The following is a 21,317-nucleotide window of genomic DNA, read 5'->3' on the forward strand; positions in this document are numbered from 1 at the left end:
GTTTTTGCCCATTGATTATGATGTTGGCTGTGGGTTTTTCATATATGGCTTTTATTATGTTGAGGTATGATCCTTCTATTCCCATCTTGCTGACAGTTTTTATCAAGAAAGGGTGTTGGATTTTGTCAAATGCTTTTTTTCCATCAATTGATATGACTATGTGATTTTTATCTCTCAATTTGTTTATATGATGTATCACATTTATTGATTTGCATTTTGCTTTCAAATTAGTGTTTTTGCTTTTGCATATATCTTTTCAAATTCCGAAGTGGAATTGCTGAGTACTATGGCAGTTCTAATTTTAATTTTTGGAGGAATTTCCATACTGTTTTCTGTAGTGGCTGCATCACTTAACAATCTAACCAACAGTGCCTCAGGGCTCCCTTTTATCCACATCCTCGCCAACACTTGTTATTTTGTGGACTCTTTGATGACAACTTTCTGACAGGTGTGAGGCTGTATCTCACTGTAGTTTTACTTTGCATTTCCCTGATGATTAGTGACATTGAGCATATTTTGATATCTAGTGTCCATCTGTACATCTTCTTTGGAGAAATGTCTATTCAGATCCTCTGCACAATTTTTAATCAGATTGTTTTTTATATTGAGGTCTATGAGTTCCTTATATACTTTTTATATTGTCTTTATTAGATATATCATATGTGAATAACTTCTCCCATTCAGTAGGGTGTCTTTTTATTTTGTAGATGGTTTCCTTCACTGTGAAGAAACTGTTTAGACTGATGTAGTACCAGTTATGTATTTTTACCTTTATTGCCCTTGAACATGTGGTTCAATATTTTAATAGCTGCATGAAATTCCACTGCTTAAATCACAGTCTTTATGATAAAACTAGAATTCCCCAGGTAAAAGAAATAATATTGCTTACTTCTAATGTATTCCACTTAAGCTTCACTAAGGCCTTCTGCTGTCAAAGGGTGGAATGAAAAGAATTTGTTTTCATACTCCATTCAAGAAGGTTTTGCTACCATCAGGAGCTCTTCGATAGCTCATTTGTTTAAGGGCATAACATAAAACCCTGGATAGCATTTTAGCAAAGCTTCTGGGATTCAGTTTTCAACTCCATAAATATCATACTATTTTAAAGAGTTAAATCTGAGTTTCCATCTATATTGCTCTCACGAGACTAAATTTCTAGTTTCTGATATTGTTACTTGTTGACATTATTTCTCTTCTGTCTATAACAGTATCTGATACCTGCCTTAGGTTTGATACATGAATTATTTAGCGAAGGGCAAGTAAACAGACAAATTCAGATGTATTTATTAGGAATACACTGAGTGGCCAGATTATTATGACCACCCCATCAGTACAATGAAGTGAATTAGTTATGCAAATAATCTATATATATAAAAGCCTAATATGCTAAATGTCTGAGCAGTGGACCAACCAGTCGCTATGATGTGCACTGACCACTAGGGGGCAGATGCTCCAACCAGTAGGTTAGCTTTCTGCTGGGGTCTGGCTGATTGGGACTGGGCTAGACAGGGCTGGACACGCCCTGGAGCCCTTTCACAGCCCCTCCCGCGGTCCCTCCCCAGCCACCAGCTCCAATCGGCTCCAGTCAGGACTGGGCGACATGGCCTGATTGGCCCCAATTGCCAGCCAGGCGGAGGGACCCCACCAGTGCATAAATTTCATGCACAGGGCCTCTGGTAATAATAATAAAACCTTGAGAGTATTTTCTTAGGAAATTTTCAATATTCAGTATTTTTGGAAGTGTCAATGAAGTACTGATGGGGTGGTCATAATAATCTGGCCGGTCATAATCATCTGGCCACTCAGTGTATAGATGATAACTTTAAATTTTATATGCCAAAAAAAAACATTAAAACCTCTTTCTCAAATACCCATCTGCAATATAGTGGAAATGGTTAATCTCCAACATAAAAGTTATTGTGGCACTTCCAAGAGAAATGTCCTATAAAAATCTACCCTTAGAGTCAAGTACTCACTGAATAATAATTGAGTTAAATAAACAAAACTGGAAAATCACAGAGATTTCCACAGCTTATCCTGTTGGCTCACACAAATATAGGCTGCCTTTTTCTCAAAGACCTTGACCCTAGAATACATAATTAGAGCTTAGGTGCTGTAATGTGGAATGCCTAAAACATAGGGCAAGCTGCAGAGCAACCTACTCACACTTGACATTTTAGATGGCTAAATTGCCTTTTTCAGTATTTAAGTCATTTTGAAACCCTGCAATTTTGTCTTTCTGGCAACCTGCAATTTTTCATTTGTTTTGATTTACTCAGTACCCCAGGAAAAGGAGGCTCAGCCCTGAGAACCATGTTCCTTCGGGCATCACCAGGTTTTCTTAAATGCATTTCAGGTCCATCTTCCCCCTTCATCTATGTGTAACAGTATACAAATGCAATATATTTGCATTGACTCAAGAATTAATAAAGTGTTTCCCATCTAGCTTATCACTTTAATCTCCTCATTTTGTTTCCAAAAGAACAAAAGTTAGTTTTATTTACATGTATATGAGCTAGGCCAAAAGCAAACTATTGTTATTTGGAGCAACAAAACCAACTAATAGATATAAAAGGATGATTGCCTAATACTCTGTAATTGATTCAGTATTCTCTTGCTTATTTGTTGAATACTATTCATTTACAAAAGCATCTTCTTTAAGGCAAAGACTCTCACTCCATTTGCAAAGGCATTATTTACAAACTATAATGCAAGTAATTCATAAATATAAATGTATTATCAAAGACTTTTAATTTGAAACATCCTTTTTCTGATCACCTGTCAGATATACATTTTGCTACTGAGTTTTGACCCCATAATTGAGTCTCCTTGTCTTTGGTGTCACCCACACTTATATTGGTCATCACAGTTCTTACCAGATGGAGCAGGGACCCTCCTGAGGAAACGGGAGTGTGGGGGTCCACCCCCTCCTTCAACAGTCGAAGTGCTGAAAGAATGAAAGAGGAGAAGAGAATTATAATACATCTTTCTTCCACACTCTGACCTAAAAGTTACAGGATCAACTGTAACCAGACATCACATGGTACATCTACTTGCTGACTTGGGTATCTTCCTTCTCCGCCATTAGAAAAGTCCAGGAAGGCAGGGTCCTTGGAAGGTAAAGCCTTGGAAGAAATCGTAATAACTTAAGATATGCTGGTGGCACCTTCTTACTGGAAGAAAGTAGCAATGACTTGAACAACTTCTGATTAAAGTGAAAGAAGAAAGTGCTAAGCAAGACTGCATCTGAACATCAAGAAGACAAAAATCATGACTACAGAAGCCATACAAAACTGTGTCACAGACACTGAAGACATTGAAAGGGTTAAAATGGATTAGAAAACTGTGGTACATCTACACGATGGAATACTATGCTGCTCTAAAAAGGAAGGAACTCTTACCATTTGCAACGTCATGGATGGAACTGGAGAGCATTATGCTAAGTGAAATAAGCCAGTCAATGAAGGAACAATACCACATGATATCACTCATTCATGGATAATAGAGACCATTATAAACTTTTGAACAATAATAGATACAGAGGCAGAGCTGCCTCAAACAGATTGTTAAACTGCAGCGGGAAGGCCGGGGAGGGTTGGGGGGCAGGAGGTAGGGGGGTAAGAGATCAACTAAAGGACTTGTATGCATGCATATAAGCATAACCAGTGGACATAAGACATTGGGGGATAGGGGAGGCTAGGGGACTGTCTAGGGCGGGGGGATAAAATGGACACATATGTAATACCCTTTGTAATACTTTAATCAATAAAAAAAAAAAGATTTTGATCATCTTGTTTCAGTCATCAGTTCAAATGGATATGAGAGCCAAGAAATTAAGAGACGGCTGAGACTTGGAAGGCAGCAATGGAAGAATTGGGGAAGATCACGAAGAGCAAAGATGTGTCATTAGAGATCAAGGCTAAGATCATCACACCCCCATGTTGCCAATAACTATGTACGGAGAGTGGAGTCACCATGATGGGATTAGTGCCCTCACAAGGAGATGAAGAGTTGAGAGCTCCCTCTCTGGCCACGTGAGGACAGAGGAGAGGGCATCCATCTGTAAACATTGAAGACTGGTCTCACCAGGGGCCATATCTATTGGAGCCTTGATCTTGGGACTTCCCAGCCTCCAAACTGTGATAAATAACTGTTTGTTGTATAATCCCCCCAGTCCACAGCAGCATGAGCTCAGACATAAGAGAGGGTCCAACAAGGGCTAGAGAGGGTCTCTTGCTCTCACTTTCTGTTTAAATGTAGATTAAGGATCATTCCAGAGGCGTGGCTGCAGTGAGGGTGCATAGCTTTGCTGCTGGGTTTAAAGAATGGACTACCCAGCCTGTGGCTTAATGGGATTGCAGAGAGAGGGATCTAAGGCAGCACTAACTGCCAAGGTGGGGCTGAGCCACCAGGTCCAGGGAATCTAGTTTATAAAGTGCAAAACATTGACGGTAATCTCCACAGAAGCAGGGTGGACCATAGCAATGTGCTGGGAATGCTCAAGGACAGATGGAGATGAAGATATAGATGTCTAGATGTGGAGATAAATGGATGGATGGAGGGAAAGATAGACGGATAGACAAATATGTGTTTATGAATGTATTACACATGTTACTGATATAAAGGCTGTGTAGTTCACATTTAAAAACATTAATATACAATAATTATTATAAATTCCACATAGCCAACTGATTATCACAAAATGTTCGTGTGTATTTTTAATTTTACTGAACTCTTGGATCCACAGGCAATCCATGGGTACAATTAATGAATGTATCCTTGATGTCTGGTTGATATTTTCATTGACATTAAAGGATAAGAGCCAGAGGTCTGAAACTATGGGCATAGGCAGCAGGCTAGATCCAGCCCTGGCCTGATTTTGTACAGCATTTGAGCGAAGAGTGACTGCTACATTTTTAAAGGATACATAAGAAATAAAAAGCAATAAAAAAATTCAAGAATACTGTGCACCATCGATTCTGCATAGCCCCTAAAGTTTAAAATATTTACTATATAGCCTTTTAAAGAAAAAGTTTGCTGAGCCCTGAGTAAGATTAAAGTGAACCAATGAAGTATTTCAGAACATTATTTATTTACTAGCGGACAGGTACGCAAAAATTTGTGCACTCAAGGGGGTCCCTCAGCCCGGCCTGTGCCCCCTCACAATCTGGGACCCTTCGGGGGATGTCCACCTGCTGGCTTAGGCCTGCTCGCTGGGGCATCAGGCCTAAGCTGGAAGTCAGACATCGCTCTGGCAGCCCAGGAGCCCTTGGGGGATGTCCACTTGCCAGCAGGGAGCAGGCCTAAGCTGCAGTCGGATATCCTTAGTGCTGCTGAGGAGGTGGGAGAGGCTCCCGCCACCACCACTGTGCTGGCAGCCATCAGCCTGGCTTGTGGCTGAGCAGAGCTTCCTCTGTGGGAGCGCACTGACCACCAGGGGGCAGCTCCTGCATTGAGCATCTCCCCCCTGGTGGTAAGTGTGTATCATAGTGACCAGTCATTCACAGTGGTTCTGCTGTTAGGGTCAATTTGCATATTACCCTTTTATTATATAGGATAGAGGCCTGGTGCATGGGTGGGGGCCAGCTGGTTTGCCCTGAAGGGTGTCCCGGATAAGGGTGGGGATCCTGCTGGAGTGCCTGGCCAGCCTGGGTGAGGAGCTGATGGCTGTTTGCAGGCTGGCCACACCCCCTTCAGGGTGGGAGGCCCTACTGGGGTGCCTGGCCAGGCTGGGTGAGGGGCTGATGGCTGTTTGCAGGCTGGCCAACCCCCCAGCGGGGACCCTCACCCCATGGGGGTGTGGCCAGCCTGGGTGAGGGGCTGATGGCTGTTTACAGGCTGGCCACAGCCCCTTCAGGGTGGGAGGCCCTACTGGGGTGCCTGGCCAGCCTGGGTGAGGGGCTGAGGGCCGTTTTCAGGCTGGCCACGGCCGCGGGCTAGAAGCCAGTATCTGGGATTTATTTATCTTCTATAATTGAAACTTTGTAGCCTTGAGCGGAGCTCAGGACCAGCAGGGCAGGCGGGAAGCTTGGCTTCCTCCATCACTGGGGGCAACCCAAGCCTCCTGCTCACTCCAGCTCCATGGCTGCCGCCATCTTAGTTGGGTTAATTTGTATATTCACTCCTGATTTGCTGGTGGGTGTGGCTTGTGGGCATGGCTGCTGGGTGTAGCGGAGGTATGGTCAATTTGCATGTTTCTCTTTTATTAGATTAGATCAATGGTTCTCAACCTTGCTAATGCAGCGACCCTTCAATACAGTTCCTCATGTTGTGGTGACCCCAACCATAAAATTTTCGTTGCTACTTCATAACTGTAATGTTGCTACTGTTATGAATCATAATGTAAATATCTGATATGCAGGATGTATTTAGGCAACCCCTGTGAAAGGGTCGTTCGACCCCCAACGGGGTCGCAACCCACAGGTTTAGATCAATGACCTGGGCGATATGTTTGCTGAATCAGACAACTAATATTGAATAACGTGATCATATTTCATCACATTTTTGTGCTGTTCATACCATCATGGCTACTGACAATTTTTGAATACAGCCTGCATCATTAATATTTACTCCATCATTTCATCAATTCTAAACAATCAATTAAGACAATAAATCAAGCCCTGATTTGTAGTTTTCAATTTCTGTGGTATAATCCTCCCCACCATGTTTGATTTTAAGCTACCAATATATTTCTAAACCCGTAGTTGGGAAAAGACATGACATACCTCAGAATGATGTGGCGTTTCCACCACACAGACATAGAAAAAGTAAATAACTTCAAAAGCATAAATGAGAGAAAAATGTGATGAACTAATTAGGAAGTATTAAGTTTTGAGTTTATATTATTTTGTTTTTAATAAAATCCACTTAGTTGTAAGTTTACATGCTTAGTTTTTAATATAAGTTTAGTTTAACTATTTCACAACGGATCCACAAATTCCTGAAATTTTAACAACTGGCTCTCAGGGGATGCAGGGTAAGCACCAGGACACTCCAGGCAGCAGCTGAGGTGGATGAGGAACATTTTCCAAGAATGTTCCGGAATGAGGACACTACAGGCAAGCACTCCAGAATTTCCTTCTTGCCACAGTGATAGAGATGGCTAAGCCCCAGCCCTTCCTTAATCTAGCCAGACAGCCTACAGTGAAAACTCTGAGCATTTCTTTTCTTAGAAAGAAAGCCTATTCCTGAAAGAGCTGTTTACATTGCCAGGTGGAACTCATTCAGTACCTGGACATTGACTGGTTTGCCCCTGGATATCTCAGGAGGAAACTCAACAATAAGATAAAATCCACTATTAACAACATAAAGAAACAATGGAGAGTCAGCTAAATGCCATGCCTTTGCTAAGGGTTAAAAACTGGACATCATAAGGTACCTAGATATCTATAATAATAAAAGCATAATACGCTAATTAGACCGGAAGTCCTTCCGGATGACCTTCTGGACAAAGCCGGGGCTGCAAGGGAAGCCGGGGTCCCCCAGTACCTGCTGGCAGCAGGAGGGAACCCTGGGTCCTGGGTGTCCGCCTGAGGGAAGCACAGGTTCCAGGTGCCAGAGGGAAGCCGGTGCCGGCAGCTGGGGGAAGGAATACCTACTCTTGCATGAGTTTCGTGCCTCTGGCCTTTAGTAAAGATATAATGAAGAAAATGCAACCTGTGTCATAATTCACTTAGAATTTTGAAAAAGTGGCACATTTTTATAAAACTAACACACACTGAGCATTTTTACACATACTTAGGGTCTGATACTGCTCTAAGCACTTTAAATATAATAATTACTTCAATTTTTTAAACTCACATTGTAGATACCATAATTGTCACTGCTTTACTAATAAGGAAAGTAATGCTCTGATGACTATGTGCTGTCCCAAGCCACAGGATAGCATGGTGGATCTAGAACTTGAGTGTGGGCTGTATAACTCCAAAGATTATATTCTTCACCAAGAAAATTAGTTTCCTTCTCATATCACATGACTGTTGAAAGTGACCCTTCAACTCTGAAACAAAACAGAAATCAAGATCCATTGTAATGCCCTCATAATTTACTAAATTTGTGGGATTAGGTTAAAATATTTTCTCCAAAAAGGTATGGGTTCATAGCAACCTTGTAATCGTATGATTCAAATCACCAGTTTAGTGAAATGGCATCACTACTCTGAGTCTTCTTTCTGTTACAATAAAATCTGCAAGAAAACAGCCTAAGGAAAACCAGCCATCTGGGAACCAAACAGAATCATGAAGCTTAGGGTTCCTTTTATAGTGTAACTGTTTGGAACTGATTCAGCATTTATTATATATTTGTGGCTTCATCATCAAGCTGCCATAAAACTTCAAGATGATTTAAAATTTAAAAGGAACATTCAGTTGCCAATTTTCGGATATTGGGGTAAAAAAAAAAATGGACTAAAGTACACCATAAAATTTTGCTAAGGAGCTTTAATAGAACAGGCAGCTGTCCTCACTGAACGTCCCCACCATCACCACAATAACCAAACCTCATAGTCCACCTGATAACCAGCATTTATTTTCAGTCTCTAGATATAAGCACATTGATGATAGTAACTTGAGAGCAACTTCATGAAAGTAAGTGCTTTGGCAATCCTGTGAGCTGGTATGGACGTTCTATTGCATAGCAACTAGGACTGCTCTCACATAATTCTCAAGATGATGGTGGGTCTGTATACACAAAGATTTTACATTTAAAATCAAGAGAGGAAAGGAAGAGTTAAACAAAACATAACCATGGGTGCTAAATCTGTCATAGTTATAAGCCCTTCAAAAGGAAATTTCTAGAAAGAGGAAAAGACAATAATATGTAATAAGATGTTAGCAATTGGTAAACCTGGTTGAAGGGTATATGGGAGTTCTTTGTATTGTTTTCCCAACTTTTCTGTAAGTTTCATTTTATTTCTAAATAAAAAGTTACAATGAATAACAACTAAAAAATCCAAGCCAATGTCATTTTTTTCCCCTTAAGTGATAACAAAAACATCTATGTGAAGACTTCTAAAAATATGGATGTGAAAATTTCCATAAAAATTGGTAGTCTTCTAAGAAATACTTTAAAGATGTATCTTACCTCATCAATGTCAGTAAAGAAGGGAAGCTGAAAGCAGTGATATAGAAATTATGTTATCAATACCGCAACATTTCCATTTGCTCCTTAACATACAAATTCCCTGCCCTAGTTAGAACTTGAATTTCAGGATATCTAATAATGACTTGAGAATTTTTTAAAATAGATTTTACTAGTTCTTTCCTTCTCAACCTAGTTTTCATTATTCTCCATGCCTTCACCCACAACCTCCATCATGGAACTGTAATTCCACAGATATTCTGTATGTCTCCTTATGTACAGTTGCCCTATGAAGGGCAACAAATGAATGTTAAAGCTAAAATATTTCTCCCCCAAGAGCCAACTTTTCCACATTTGGAGGCTATTCCTTTTTTTTAAGTATACTTTATTGATTTCAGAAAGGGAAGGGAGAGAGAGATAGAAACATCAATGATGACAGAGAATCATTGACTGGCTGCCTCCTGCATGCCCCACACTGGTGGTCGAGCCTGAAACCCGGGCATCTGCCCTGACCACAGACATGACCTCCTGGTTCATAGGTCAACGCTCAACCACTGAGCCATGCCAGCCAGGCAGGGTTTCTTGCCTTTATAAGAATTATACCCTATTCCCACTTTCAGTTACTCAGATTTGTTAGTATGGGGATTGGATCTAAAACTATGCATGTTAACAAAGCACTCCAGGAGGTCTGGTGCAAATGCCACTAAAGACACTTGGAGGAAAAACTGCTAGGATTTAACAATTTCATATAATTACCCGTGAATGTCTCTCTTGGAGCAGTAGAACCAGCAGTGGCAGTTAACAACTCATGGTAGACTGGTTCCCATTTATTTACCATGGAGCACAATACCCTCTAGGTTCATCCTTGCTTTACCACTGAGATTCTGGCCCCTCCTGCTGCCTGTACCACTGTATACCTCAGAACACCCAATTTATTTTCAAAAAATATATCAATAAATATATATTTAGTTAAACTTACTGGACCTGAATCTTGGTTTAGTGGAGTGATTTGAGAAGAGAGGGTCAAGGTCTTTGTAGATGGGAAGGCCTCAGGTCAGAACACATCCTGACCTGAGCAATAATGCTCAACCCTCCCTACGATGTAGAACTTTTTAAAAATACAAATGCTCAGGTTCTGTCATCAAATTCTTAAATTCAGTCAGTCCCAGATGTACCCATTCTATATAATAAAGAAGTAATATGCAAATTAACCCTCACGCCCTCACAAGATGGCTGCCTACGACCAGGCCGGCAGGGGGGTTAGTGAGGGACAACCAAGCGACTGAACAAGCAGGATGAATGGGGCAACCAGGCCAGCAGGGGGGTTAGTGAAGGACAACCAAACGACTGAACAGCAGGCTGCGTGGGGCGACCAGGCCAGTAGGGGGGTTAGTGAGGGACAACCAAATGACTAAACAGCAGGCTTCGTGGGGAGACCAGGCCGGCGCGGGGCCTGTGAGAGGCAACCAGGCCGGTGGGGGAGCAGTTGGGGGCAACCAGGCCAGCGGGGGGGGGGGGGCGTTGGGGCTGACCAGGCCAGCAGAGGGGGGCAGTTGGGGGAAACCAGGCCAGTAGGGGGGGCAGTAAGAGGCGACCAGGCCAGCAGGGGGGGGAGGGGAGTGAGGGGTGACCAGGATGTCAGGGGAGGAGCAGTTAGGAGTAACCAGGCAGGCAGGCAGGTGAGCAATTAGGAGCCAGTGGTCCAGGATTGTGAGAGGGATGTCCTGGACTGGAGAGGGTGCAGGTTTAGCTGAGGTGACCCCTCTCCCATGCACGAATTTTGTGCACCAGGCCTCTAGTCTATATGTGTTTAAGGTCAAGGCATCTCAGTGATTATAATACTGGGAAGGGTGGGCAGCAGTGCAAATCAGTATCCAAAGCACTGTTTGGCTTGTTTCGATCCCACCCTAGCAACGATCTGAGTGGGTCTAATACAGCCGTGGGCAAACTACGGCCCGCGGGCCGGATCCGGCCCGTTTGAAATGAATAAAACTATTGACAAAAAAAGACCGTACCCTTTTATGTAATGATGTTCACTTTGAATTTATATTAGTTCACACAAACACTCCATCCATGCTTTTGTTCCGGCCCTCCGGTCCAGTTTAAGAACCCATTGTGGCCCTTGAGTCAAAAAGTTTGCCCACCCCTGGTCTAATAGGTTTTTAAGTTCACAGTGAGTATCTGCCTGAAATCTATATTCAAGTGAGTTGCTCAGCCATACCTTGAGTGGTTCCTTCTAATTTGGTCAGGTCCACATGCATCAGCGGGACACTCACGGTTGCTACAAGCTACTCTCCTGAAAAGGAGACCTGTGAGGATTGGGTATGTGATCAGAGCTGCATTAGGGTCCAGACTTAGCAAAGGAACTACAGACTAATCAGCTACATGCACTGGAGAATCAAGTGGGCAGAAGCCCACCTCAGCTGCACTGACCTACCAGGCTTTGGGCAGTTAAAACCAATTTCATATTACTTTGTAATGGGTTTAAGATTGCTGCTTTGCTACCCAACTTGGTAAAAACTGGACCTGACTTAAGCCTGGAGGTTGTTAAGCCCAAATACCAAGATCCCCATTGACAAGCTGACTCAAAATCCCAACCCAGTAAGCAGGTATGACTAATGCAACAACAATCCAGTGAGTGTCTTGTATGTGCTAAACACTATCTTAGAAGTTGGAATTGTGAGAGAATATATATATATATATATATATATATATATATTTTAAATCCTGTCCTCATAGAGTTTATAATGTAGTGGATTGTGGGTATAGAAGTCAAAAGACAAAGAAGAAATAGTTATACAATAAAGGGCTTTGCAATTCTCAAATCAGTGGCTGAATATCCTGAATATATTTTTGAAAATTATTTGCCATTTTTATCTTCAAATATTGCTTGTAACCAACCCATTCTCTCTCTTCCCCCTTCAAGGAACTCACTGACCTGCAGGTGAAAAGATATTCCAAAAAAGGCTATTATCAAACTCACCTATTCGACAGAATTTCTAAAACATATTACTAAGGTATATATGCCTGTTGGGAATCAGGAATGGCCTCTGTACCTAAACCAATTCTAAATCATTAACTCTAAATATCCCCAAACAGACCTCAAGTGACAGTTTTATGACAACATAAATTTAACTGCATTGTATTTCTTCAGACCTTGATGCAGGAACAGTAAATCCAGAATGCACACAGTATAAATACATGATCCATTTTTTATTTTCTCTCTATATATGATCCACTGTCGATTTATGTTACATAACTTTAAAACGCTCTTATTTATATGCCACTGCACTGCACTAACATCTTTGTAGGAAATCAGATAAATATACTAGTACATGTGTAGGTTTCATTCTGAACTCTTTAATCTATTCTTTCATCTACTTGTTCATTTTTTGATAAATCAGAATTGCATATTTTTTTGTAATTTTTATTGTTTTATTTCATACTAGAAGATGGTATTAAATGTTTGCCATCACTGTTAAAATAATGAGTATTAACATTTAAAAATGCTGGTTACTAAGTAATAACTATTCTTTGGTAAGTCAAACTACCACAACTAATATCACTGAGAACAAAAATAACTATCCAAGGGAGAAAAGGGAACATGAGATATCCCAATGCTATTACATATCCCTATCAAAATTCTAAGGGCCTTAAAAAAAATGAAATGCTGATTAAAATTACAGGGTTCCCTAAATAGCCAAAAAAATCTTGAAAAAGCAAGAAAAATAAGATAGGATAATTCATACTTTCTGATTTCAAAACTAACTGCAAAGAAATAGTAATCAAAACAGCCTGGCACTGACATAATGTAGACATATGGATCAAGAAAATGGAATTAAGAATTCAGAATTCATAAACCTATCTCTTTCAACAACAGTTCTATCTTTTAATGGAAGAAGGATTAGTCCCTTCAACAAATGTGGTTTCTGGAAACAACTGGATGGCTTCAAGAATAAAAATTAAAAAAAAAAACAACAAGCATTGGTGAGAATGGAGAAACTGAAACCCTCAAATTGTAGGTGGAAATATAAAATGGTCAGTGACTGGAAAATAGTCTAAAAATTCTTCAAGCCCTGACTGGTTTGGCTCAGTGGAAAGAGCGTCGGCCTGCGGACTGAGAGGTTCCGGGTTCTATTCCGGTCAAGGGCATGTAACTTGGTTGCGGGCACATCCCCAGTGGGAGGTGTGCAGGAGGCAGCTGATCAATGTTTCTCTCTCATCGATGTTTCGAGCTCTCTGTCCCTCTCCCTTCCTCTCTGTGAAAAGTCAATAAAATATATTAAAATAAATAAATAAATAAAAATTCTTCAAGATGTTAAACAAAGATTACCAGATTAGCTAGCAATTCCACCCCTAGGTATAAACCCAAAACTATTTATAACAAGTATTCCAACAAATACCTGTTCATGAATGTTCATAGCAGCACTGTTCACAATAGACAAAATACCCCAAATGTCTATCAACTGACTGATGGATAAACAATGAGCAATATATCTGTATAATGGGTTATTATCTGGCCATAAAAAGGAATGCATGCTACATGTACATATGAAAACAAACATTAATTAACATTATGCTAAGTGAAAAATGTCAGATGCACTAAACTATATATTCTATGGTTTCATTTATATGAAATATCAAGAAAAGAAAAATTTATAGAGAGGAAAGTAGATCCATGGTTGTCTGGGGCTGGAGAGGAGAGGAAATGAAGAGTGACTACTTAATGGGTATGTGATTCCATTTGGGGTGATGATAATGCCTTGGAACTAGATAGTGGTGTGGACACACAACCCTGTGGATATGGGAAATGCCACTGACTAGTACCCTTTAAAATAGTTTAAATGTTCATCTTTATTTTAGAGGTATTTTATCACAATAAAAAGCCATAACCCCCTACTGTGGTGTTCTTAGATATTATAACGTTCTTAAACCATTCATACTTCACTATAATTATGTTTTATAAAACCACATTTGCAGAAATCTAAAGTCAAATATTTTTGAATGTACAAATCCTATTTGTGTTTTTCAATAACTCTGAGGTAGAAAGGAATAAATCTGGGGGATAGTTAAGTCTTCTTATCTGTAGGATATTCATTTTTATTTTTATCCGATGTGCTAAAATTATGTATATTTAGCCCCAAGGATGACCAGTAAGAATAGTTTTGAATTCATAGGTTTAATTTCAGGTCACATAGAATAACTCAATAGAGCTGTCCTATTAGCATCATGGATATCACTTCTTATAGTTTTCAACTCAGCCTCAAAAAAACACATAAAATAAAAAAGAAGAATCTATTATCTTTTGAGACAGCATGGAGGGATCTGGAGACTGCTTTGTTAAGCAAAATAAGCCCAGTCAGAGAAAGAGAAGTATCATATAATCTCACTCATATGTGGAATCCAAAGAACAAAATGAACTGATAAACAAAATAGAACCAGAGACATAGAAACATGCATGGAACAGACTGTTGAATCTCAGAGGGAAGGTAGGAGGGGTAGATGAGTGGGTGGGAAGAGATCAACCAAAGAACTTATATGCATATTTACATAACTCATGGACACAGACAATAGTGTGGTGAAGCCTGGGGGGTGGGGGGTAGAAGGGGTCAATGGGGGCTGGGGAAGAAAGAGGAGACATCTGTAATACTTTCAACAATAAAGAGAAATTAAAAATACAGTAAAATCAATAAAAGCATATTTTAAAAACACACAGGCATGCTTAGTTTTACTTGACCCAATATTTCCAAGTTTCCATTTCAACAACTCCCTTTCCTTTTGAGTCTCATCAAATCAGTACATTTTTCTCTTTTATACTCGGACCAATGCTCCATTAAGCATTTATAACTGTTGTCCCTGAGAGGCCCATGTAGAAAAATATGTACCTCGTGACACATTAAGGCAGACAGATAATAAATGCTGCCTTTCAGAAAATTATCCATTCCAATATTAATACTTGCCAGAGGCCTCGGCATTCAACAAAATCAGGTGAGCCCTCCCCATCCCAGACTGCTCATGACCATAGAAGCTGCCAAAAATTCTATTAGTTAGGTCTTCACATGGAAAAAAAAAACAACACCCTACAAATGCAAAATCAACATTATTTAACATTCTTGCATGTTGAATAATTTAAGTAAGAAAATCTCAAATTATTTCTTAAGCATTTTTTTAAATCCAGTATTATGCACACCAAGTTTTGCTAATGAATATCAAATACCTCAGTCACAGAGGTGATGAGGAAATTTCTGTTTCATGAAAAATCAAGGAAAGATAAGGCATGCATGATGGATGTCATTCTTTATAGAATATAAAGAAATCATTTCCTAGTGCCCAAGTCTGGTTTAGCTTCAATCTATACTGAGCTTTTATATATGATTCCTCATGTTCTTTGTTTAAAAATTCATGATTAAATTTGAAGAGAAGGTCAAAAAAAGTCAGAGGCAAAGGTAAAATGAGTCAGGCTTCAGGGATATGTCAATATATTGTAATTGGAAGGGGTGCCTTTCAATGAATTTAGAAACACTAAAAATAAACCTGCACGTGTCCTAAAAGTGGCACTTCTTGTGTCGTCACCTAGTCTACCTCTCAAGCAAGGCCCTGTCCCATGTGGAGCGTGCGTCCCTAAAAGTTCAGAAACGTGAGTGATAATAGTCTCAGCTCCTTTTCTAGTCTATTTCTGTTTATTAAATAGGAAACCAGATAATAGTGTGGACTGCAAAAGTCACCTTGCTTCAAGCAAGCAAACAAACATACAAAAGATAGGCTTGACTAGAAACTGTAATGATTAAGCAAGTGGCAAAAATTACTGAGTAAGTACGTCCTCCATATCTTTGGACTCAATGAAATAAATCCTTATTTTAAAAGAAACAATAACCACAATGACCAAATGATCTGCACTCTGTGTCTCTCCTCCCCTCCTCCCCTTCTCCCTCTCTGTTTTTCTATACTACAAAATCAGACCACACTGGTTTTCTGGTTTACCTCGTTACTTAAAATAATGTAAATCTAATAGGCAAAAGATTGGCAGACAATATGAAGTAGGACTTTTCTGCAATGAATAAATGAAGTAGAGTCAAAACACTACTACCCTGTGTCTCACACTTTCTTAGATTACTGCTCAACAGTTATCTGAAAACTAGTGTCCCAGTGCACAGATTTGTGCACATTGAAAGGAATTAATTAGAAGAAATATTTTAATATTGCTATTTGCCCTTTCTCTATAATGGAAGTGTCAACCAAATTCACAGTCGACAATGACAGATCGAAACATATACGTGCGTTTGGCACCAGCGAGAGCTTTATATGTATCACGCATGTGTGAGTCAACTTAGTCTTTTATAGATATAGAATAAACTTGCTTAATTAGACCTGCTTTCTAATTTAGCTAAACTTTTTCCAGCCCAGTGAAGCACCCCAACTTCTCTTTCAGGTAATTGTCATCAACACGAAGCAGATTATTATTGTAGATCACACAGGGAGAACAAAGGGTAAAATATTTAACTGTAGCAGTGTTTGACTATATTCTGCGCAGTGAGAAAACCTGAAGTCATTTTCAAGTTCCACTATTTCTTACTTCTTTTCAGTTGGGTCAAGTTTCTAAACTTTCTAGATCTCCATTTTCCGACTAATGAAAAGAAAATAGGATTCTACCAAGTCTCCTATCTACCTACTCCAGGACTTCTGTGAGGATCAAATGAGATGAGGCACGAGAAAATGCTTCACAAACATTTAGTTAAAGTGTAAAATGTTTGCACATAGCTAGAAAGCAAGTAGTGTTCCTGGGCTGAAGAAACTGCAGGGAGGCTAGTCGCTAGGGAGAGGAAGCTGGGTGTTGCTATGTGACATCATTATCCAGTGCCCACAGTGACCATTTCTGAGCTGGGCTGGGCTGTGGGCCACATTTTGTGCCATGGGGTCTCGGTAGCATTGGCAGCAATTTGGTGGGCTGTCGCTCTGGGGTGGTAGCGGGGCCTGTATCCCACTTGTGGGAAGCCGAGTGTTGCTTTGTCAGCACCAAGTCCGCAGTGCTGTTTCTTTGTAAATGGCCAGTGTGCATCATGGCAGCTCCTGCATTGAGTGTCTGGCCCCTGGTGGCCTGTGTGTGTCATAGCGACCGGTCTGATGGTCAGAGGGACACTTAGCATATTAGCCTTTTATATATAGAGATGTGTAGAAAACAGAACTATGTCAATATTTTGCACATCTAGATGTTGTAAACATTAAAAATTGACTCTAATTTAGATATTATAAAAGCAAAATTAAAATCCTGTGTAAATAATACATTACTTACTATCTTGCCATGTTAAACTATTCAGAATTTACAATTAAAAAAGAATTATAATTTTTCAAACAAATGAGAATGGTGAGTCAAGACATATAAAATGCTTGGTTGCATTATAGTGTAGTAGTGATTGCAGCATTAATCCTTAGCTATGTGAAGAACTAATATACCTGAACTGAGACAACCTTTTCAGGAATGTGTCCTTTGGGACTATGATTTACCTGTTAAATGGTGTTTTGTTTTTTAAAAACAGAAAAATTTCCAAGAAAATGTTTCTATCTTTTCAGGAGCATGGCATATTACAAATATTAATATGGTAAACACAGAAGTGGAATGACTTGACATTTGGTCACAATGATGTTGTGTTACCCAAAATAGTACTGGAGACAAAGTATTAGGTAAATCTGTAAATCTGAGAGATTCACTGCCAACTTTAAGATAAGAATTTAGTCATTAAATATCATTTATCCTATTTTAGGAAAACTTGGATCTTATGAAATTGGTTAAACACTTAACTATATTTAAATGCATTTTACATTAAATTTATTGATCCAGCTACCACCTGATTAATGGCATGAAATAAAACTCCCTGTGATTTCAATGCCCCTCCTGCCCCGTAGCACTCTCATCACTTCCATGGCTATGCAGCAGCATATTGGGACCATACCACCCAGAGGAACTCACAGAAGTCCACAGGTAGAGGGAATGTGTACTTTAAAAAAATATCTGTAAGAAAATCTGATACAACCTGTTGCCCTTTCCCTACATCAACTCAATAAAAAATCATTACTACAAATTGATTTATTTTCCCCCAAAATTAGCCCATTATTCAGTCTCATTTGTTAAGTAATCCTATCTCATTTTTCTTAGATTCTCTATCATATATTCACTTCTAACAGACATCATTTTACAATCATTGCTTAAAAATATTTCAGTATTTCTGCCTGACACATATAGTGCTCATCATTGCTTCAAATTTTTGTCTGATATATTTAATCCTTAGCTCCTAAGGTTATGAAAAGTTTCATTTTTGTACTAAAGTAGAACCTTGTGTTTTCAAGTCATCAAAGATTCTTAGATTATCACATACCCAAGGTTATAAAAAAGGGGTTTGTAATAAAATGTCTCTAGAGATTATATATGTGTAATAAAAAAAAATTTAAGCTTCAAACTAAGAAGAAGATAATACTTTTATTTGTATTGGACAAAAAGACATAGCAACTTTGAAATATTTAATACATTGGAAGCTACAGTCTAGAGTACAGCTGACAGTGAAGATAGGCAACTATAGAAGATTAAGGGATTAAAGAGTTAAAAGGACACACACAAGTGACATCCCTACAGGATTAAGAGACTGAGATGACAACAGGGAAGCAACAAGATGTAGCAACAGAGGAAATATAAATAGTACAGCAGTTGAGTCCAGTGATAGAACTGCCAGATTATACCAGAGAGAAGATGAAGAAATGGATGTTCCATCAGTCAGTCCAACCAGAAATTACAAGTCAAAACTGGAAGACGGCTTTAAGATAAAGCCTCTCACATACAAAAGCGAAAATGCATATGGAATTTTATAGAATGACTAGAGGCCTGGTGCACAAAATTTGTGCACTTGGGGGGGGTCCCTCAGCCCCCCTGCACCCTCTTGCAGTCCAGGAGCCCTTAAGGGACGTCCGACTGACAGCTTTGGCCCGTGCCCTGTTGGGAGCGGGCCTAAGACGTCAGTTGGACAGTCTTAGCACTGCCACGGAGGTGGAAGAGGCTCTTCCTCACCAGCCATGAACCCAGCTTCTGGTGCACTGACCACCAGGGGGCAGCTCCTGCATTGAGCGTCTTTCCCCTGATGGTCAGTGCACTTGTCTATTCTTTAGAAAAATTTTTATTTTTTTTCCCTCCCACAGAGGTTTTTGTTTACTCTCCCAACTTAATGAAACAAAGAGTATCTTCTAGTTTCTATTTCTCCAGGTAGGATCTTTAAACAAATAATTAAGGTCAAATGAGGCCATTAGGCTGGGCCGAATCTAATCAAACTGATGCCCTTCTAAGAGGAAGGGATTAGAACACAGATTCACATGGAAGGAAGGGTGACTGTGTGAAAACACAGAAAGGGATCATCTGCAAGCCAAAGAGAAAGGCCTCAGAAGAAAGCAAACGTGCTGACATCTTGGTCTTGAATTTCTAGCCTTCAGAATTGTGAGAAAATAAATCTCTGTTGAGCCACCAAGCCTGTGGTAGTTTGTTATGGCAGCCTTAGCAAACTAAGACAACTGCTGTCACACCAGCCTTGGGTTCTGAAGGCTCTCCCAGGCTTCTCTGGGTCTTTCCCCTTTTTCTTTTGCAGGCGTTTCCCCAAAAAATTCTGGCACAATTAATCTTATTTTGGTATCTGCTTTGCTGTGAACCCAACCTAACATAGGCTCCTTGAAATGAGAAATCCACCAAAATACACCTGTTATGGACTGGATTGTGTAATCCCAAAATTCACCTGCAAAAGTCCTAATGCTCAATGTGACTATATTTGGAGATAGGACCTTTTTAGGAGGTGATAAAGGTTAAGGAAGGTCATAAGAGTGGGACCCCAATCCAATAGGGCTGGTATCCTTTTTTTTTTTAATTAAATCTTTATTGTTCAGATTATTACATTTGTTCCTCTTTTTTCCCCCCATAACTCCCCTCCTCCCAGTTCCTGCCCCACCTTCCGCCCTCACTCCCCACCCACTGTCCTCATCCATAGGTGCACCATTTTTGTCCAGTCTCTTCCCGCATCTCCCACACCCCTTTCCCCCCCAAGAATAATCAGTCCATTCCCTTTCTATGTCCCTGATTCTATTATAATCACCAGTTCATTCTGTTCATCACATTATTTATTCACTTGATTCTTAGATTCACTTGTTGATAGATGCATATTTGTTGTTCATAATTTGTATCTTTACCTTTTTCTTCCTCTTCCTCTTCTTAAAGGATACCTTTCAGCATTTCATATAATCCTGGTTTGGTGGTGATGAACTCCTTTAGCTTTTCCTTATCTGTGAAGCTCTTTATCTGACCTTCAATTCTGAATGATAGCTTTGCTGGATAAAGTAATCTTGGTTGTAGGTTCTTGGTATTCATCACTTTGAATATTTCTTGCCACTCCCTTCTGGCCTGCAAAGTTTCTGTTGAGAAATCAGCTGACAGTCGTATGGGTATTCCCTTGTAGGTAACTGAGTTTCTCTTGCTGCTTTTAAGATTCTCTCTTTGTCTTTTGCTCTTGGCATTTTAATTATGATGTGTCTTGGTGTGGTCCTCTTTGGATTCCTTTTGTTTGGGGTTCTCCCCGCTTCTTGGACCTGTAAGTCCATTTCTTTCACCAGGTGGGGGAAGTTTTCTGTCATTATTTCTTCAAATAGTTTTTCAATATCTTGGTCTCTCTCATCTTCTGGCACCCCTATAATTCTGATGTTAGTACGCTTGAAGTTGTCCCAGAGGCTCCTTACACTATCCTCGCATTTTTGGGTTCTTTTTTCATTCCGCCCCTCCGGTTGGGTGTTTTTTGCTTCCTCGCATTTCAAATCATTGACTTGATTCTTGCGCTCCTCTGATCTGCTGTCGGGAGTCTGTATAATATTCGTTATTTCAGTCCATGTATGCTTAATTTCTAGTTGGTTCCCCAATATAACATCGAGGGTCTCATTAGTTTTCTTGTAGATCTCATTAAGTTTATCGGCGGCTTCTAAACAGTTCTTGAGAGACCTTAAAAGTGTGGTTCTGAACTCTATATCTTCCATTGACAATTTTGTCCTGTTTCTTTGTCTCCGCATTTTGTTATGCTTTCTTGGTGCACCCCCTAGTGGTCTTTGTGCGCAGTCTTGTAGTTAAGCCTTGATTGTTGTAGCTAATACCAGGGAGGGTTTGACCTCCAGGCCAAGTGGCTGTGAGAATCAGCTGTGCCTGCAGTGAGAGAACTTCTGTCCTCTAG

At 40.0% G+C, this 21,317-nt stretch overlaps 1 protein-coding gene across 2 annotated transcripts in view; it reads right to left on the reverse strand.

Moving 5' to 3' along the window:
* Positions 1–21,317, reverse strand: part of MYO16 (myosin XVI) — a 417,071-nt gene that overhangs the window by 373,727 nt on the left and 22,027 nt on the right. For both annotated transcript variants that reach the window (XM_036301819.1, XM_036301818.1), the window contains exon 2: positions 2,877–2,947. In XM_036301819.1, coding sequence (XP_036157712.1) covers positions 2,877–2,947 — 71 coding nt within the window. The remainder of the gene's footprint in view (positions 1–2,876; positions 2,948–21,317) is intronic.

This window comes from Myotis myotis, unplaced genomic scaffold, assembly GCF_014108235.1.
Source record: "Myotis myotis isolate mMyoMyo1 unplaced genomic scaffold, mMyoMyo1.p scaffold_m19_p_3, whole genome shotgun sequence".
NCBI lineage: Eukaryota > Metazoa > Chordata > Mammalia > Chiroptera > Vespertilionidae > Myotis > Myotis myotis.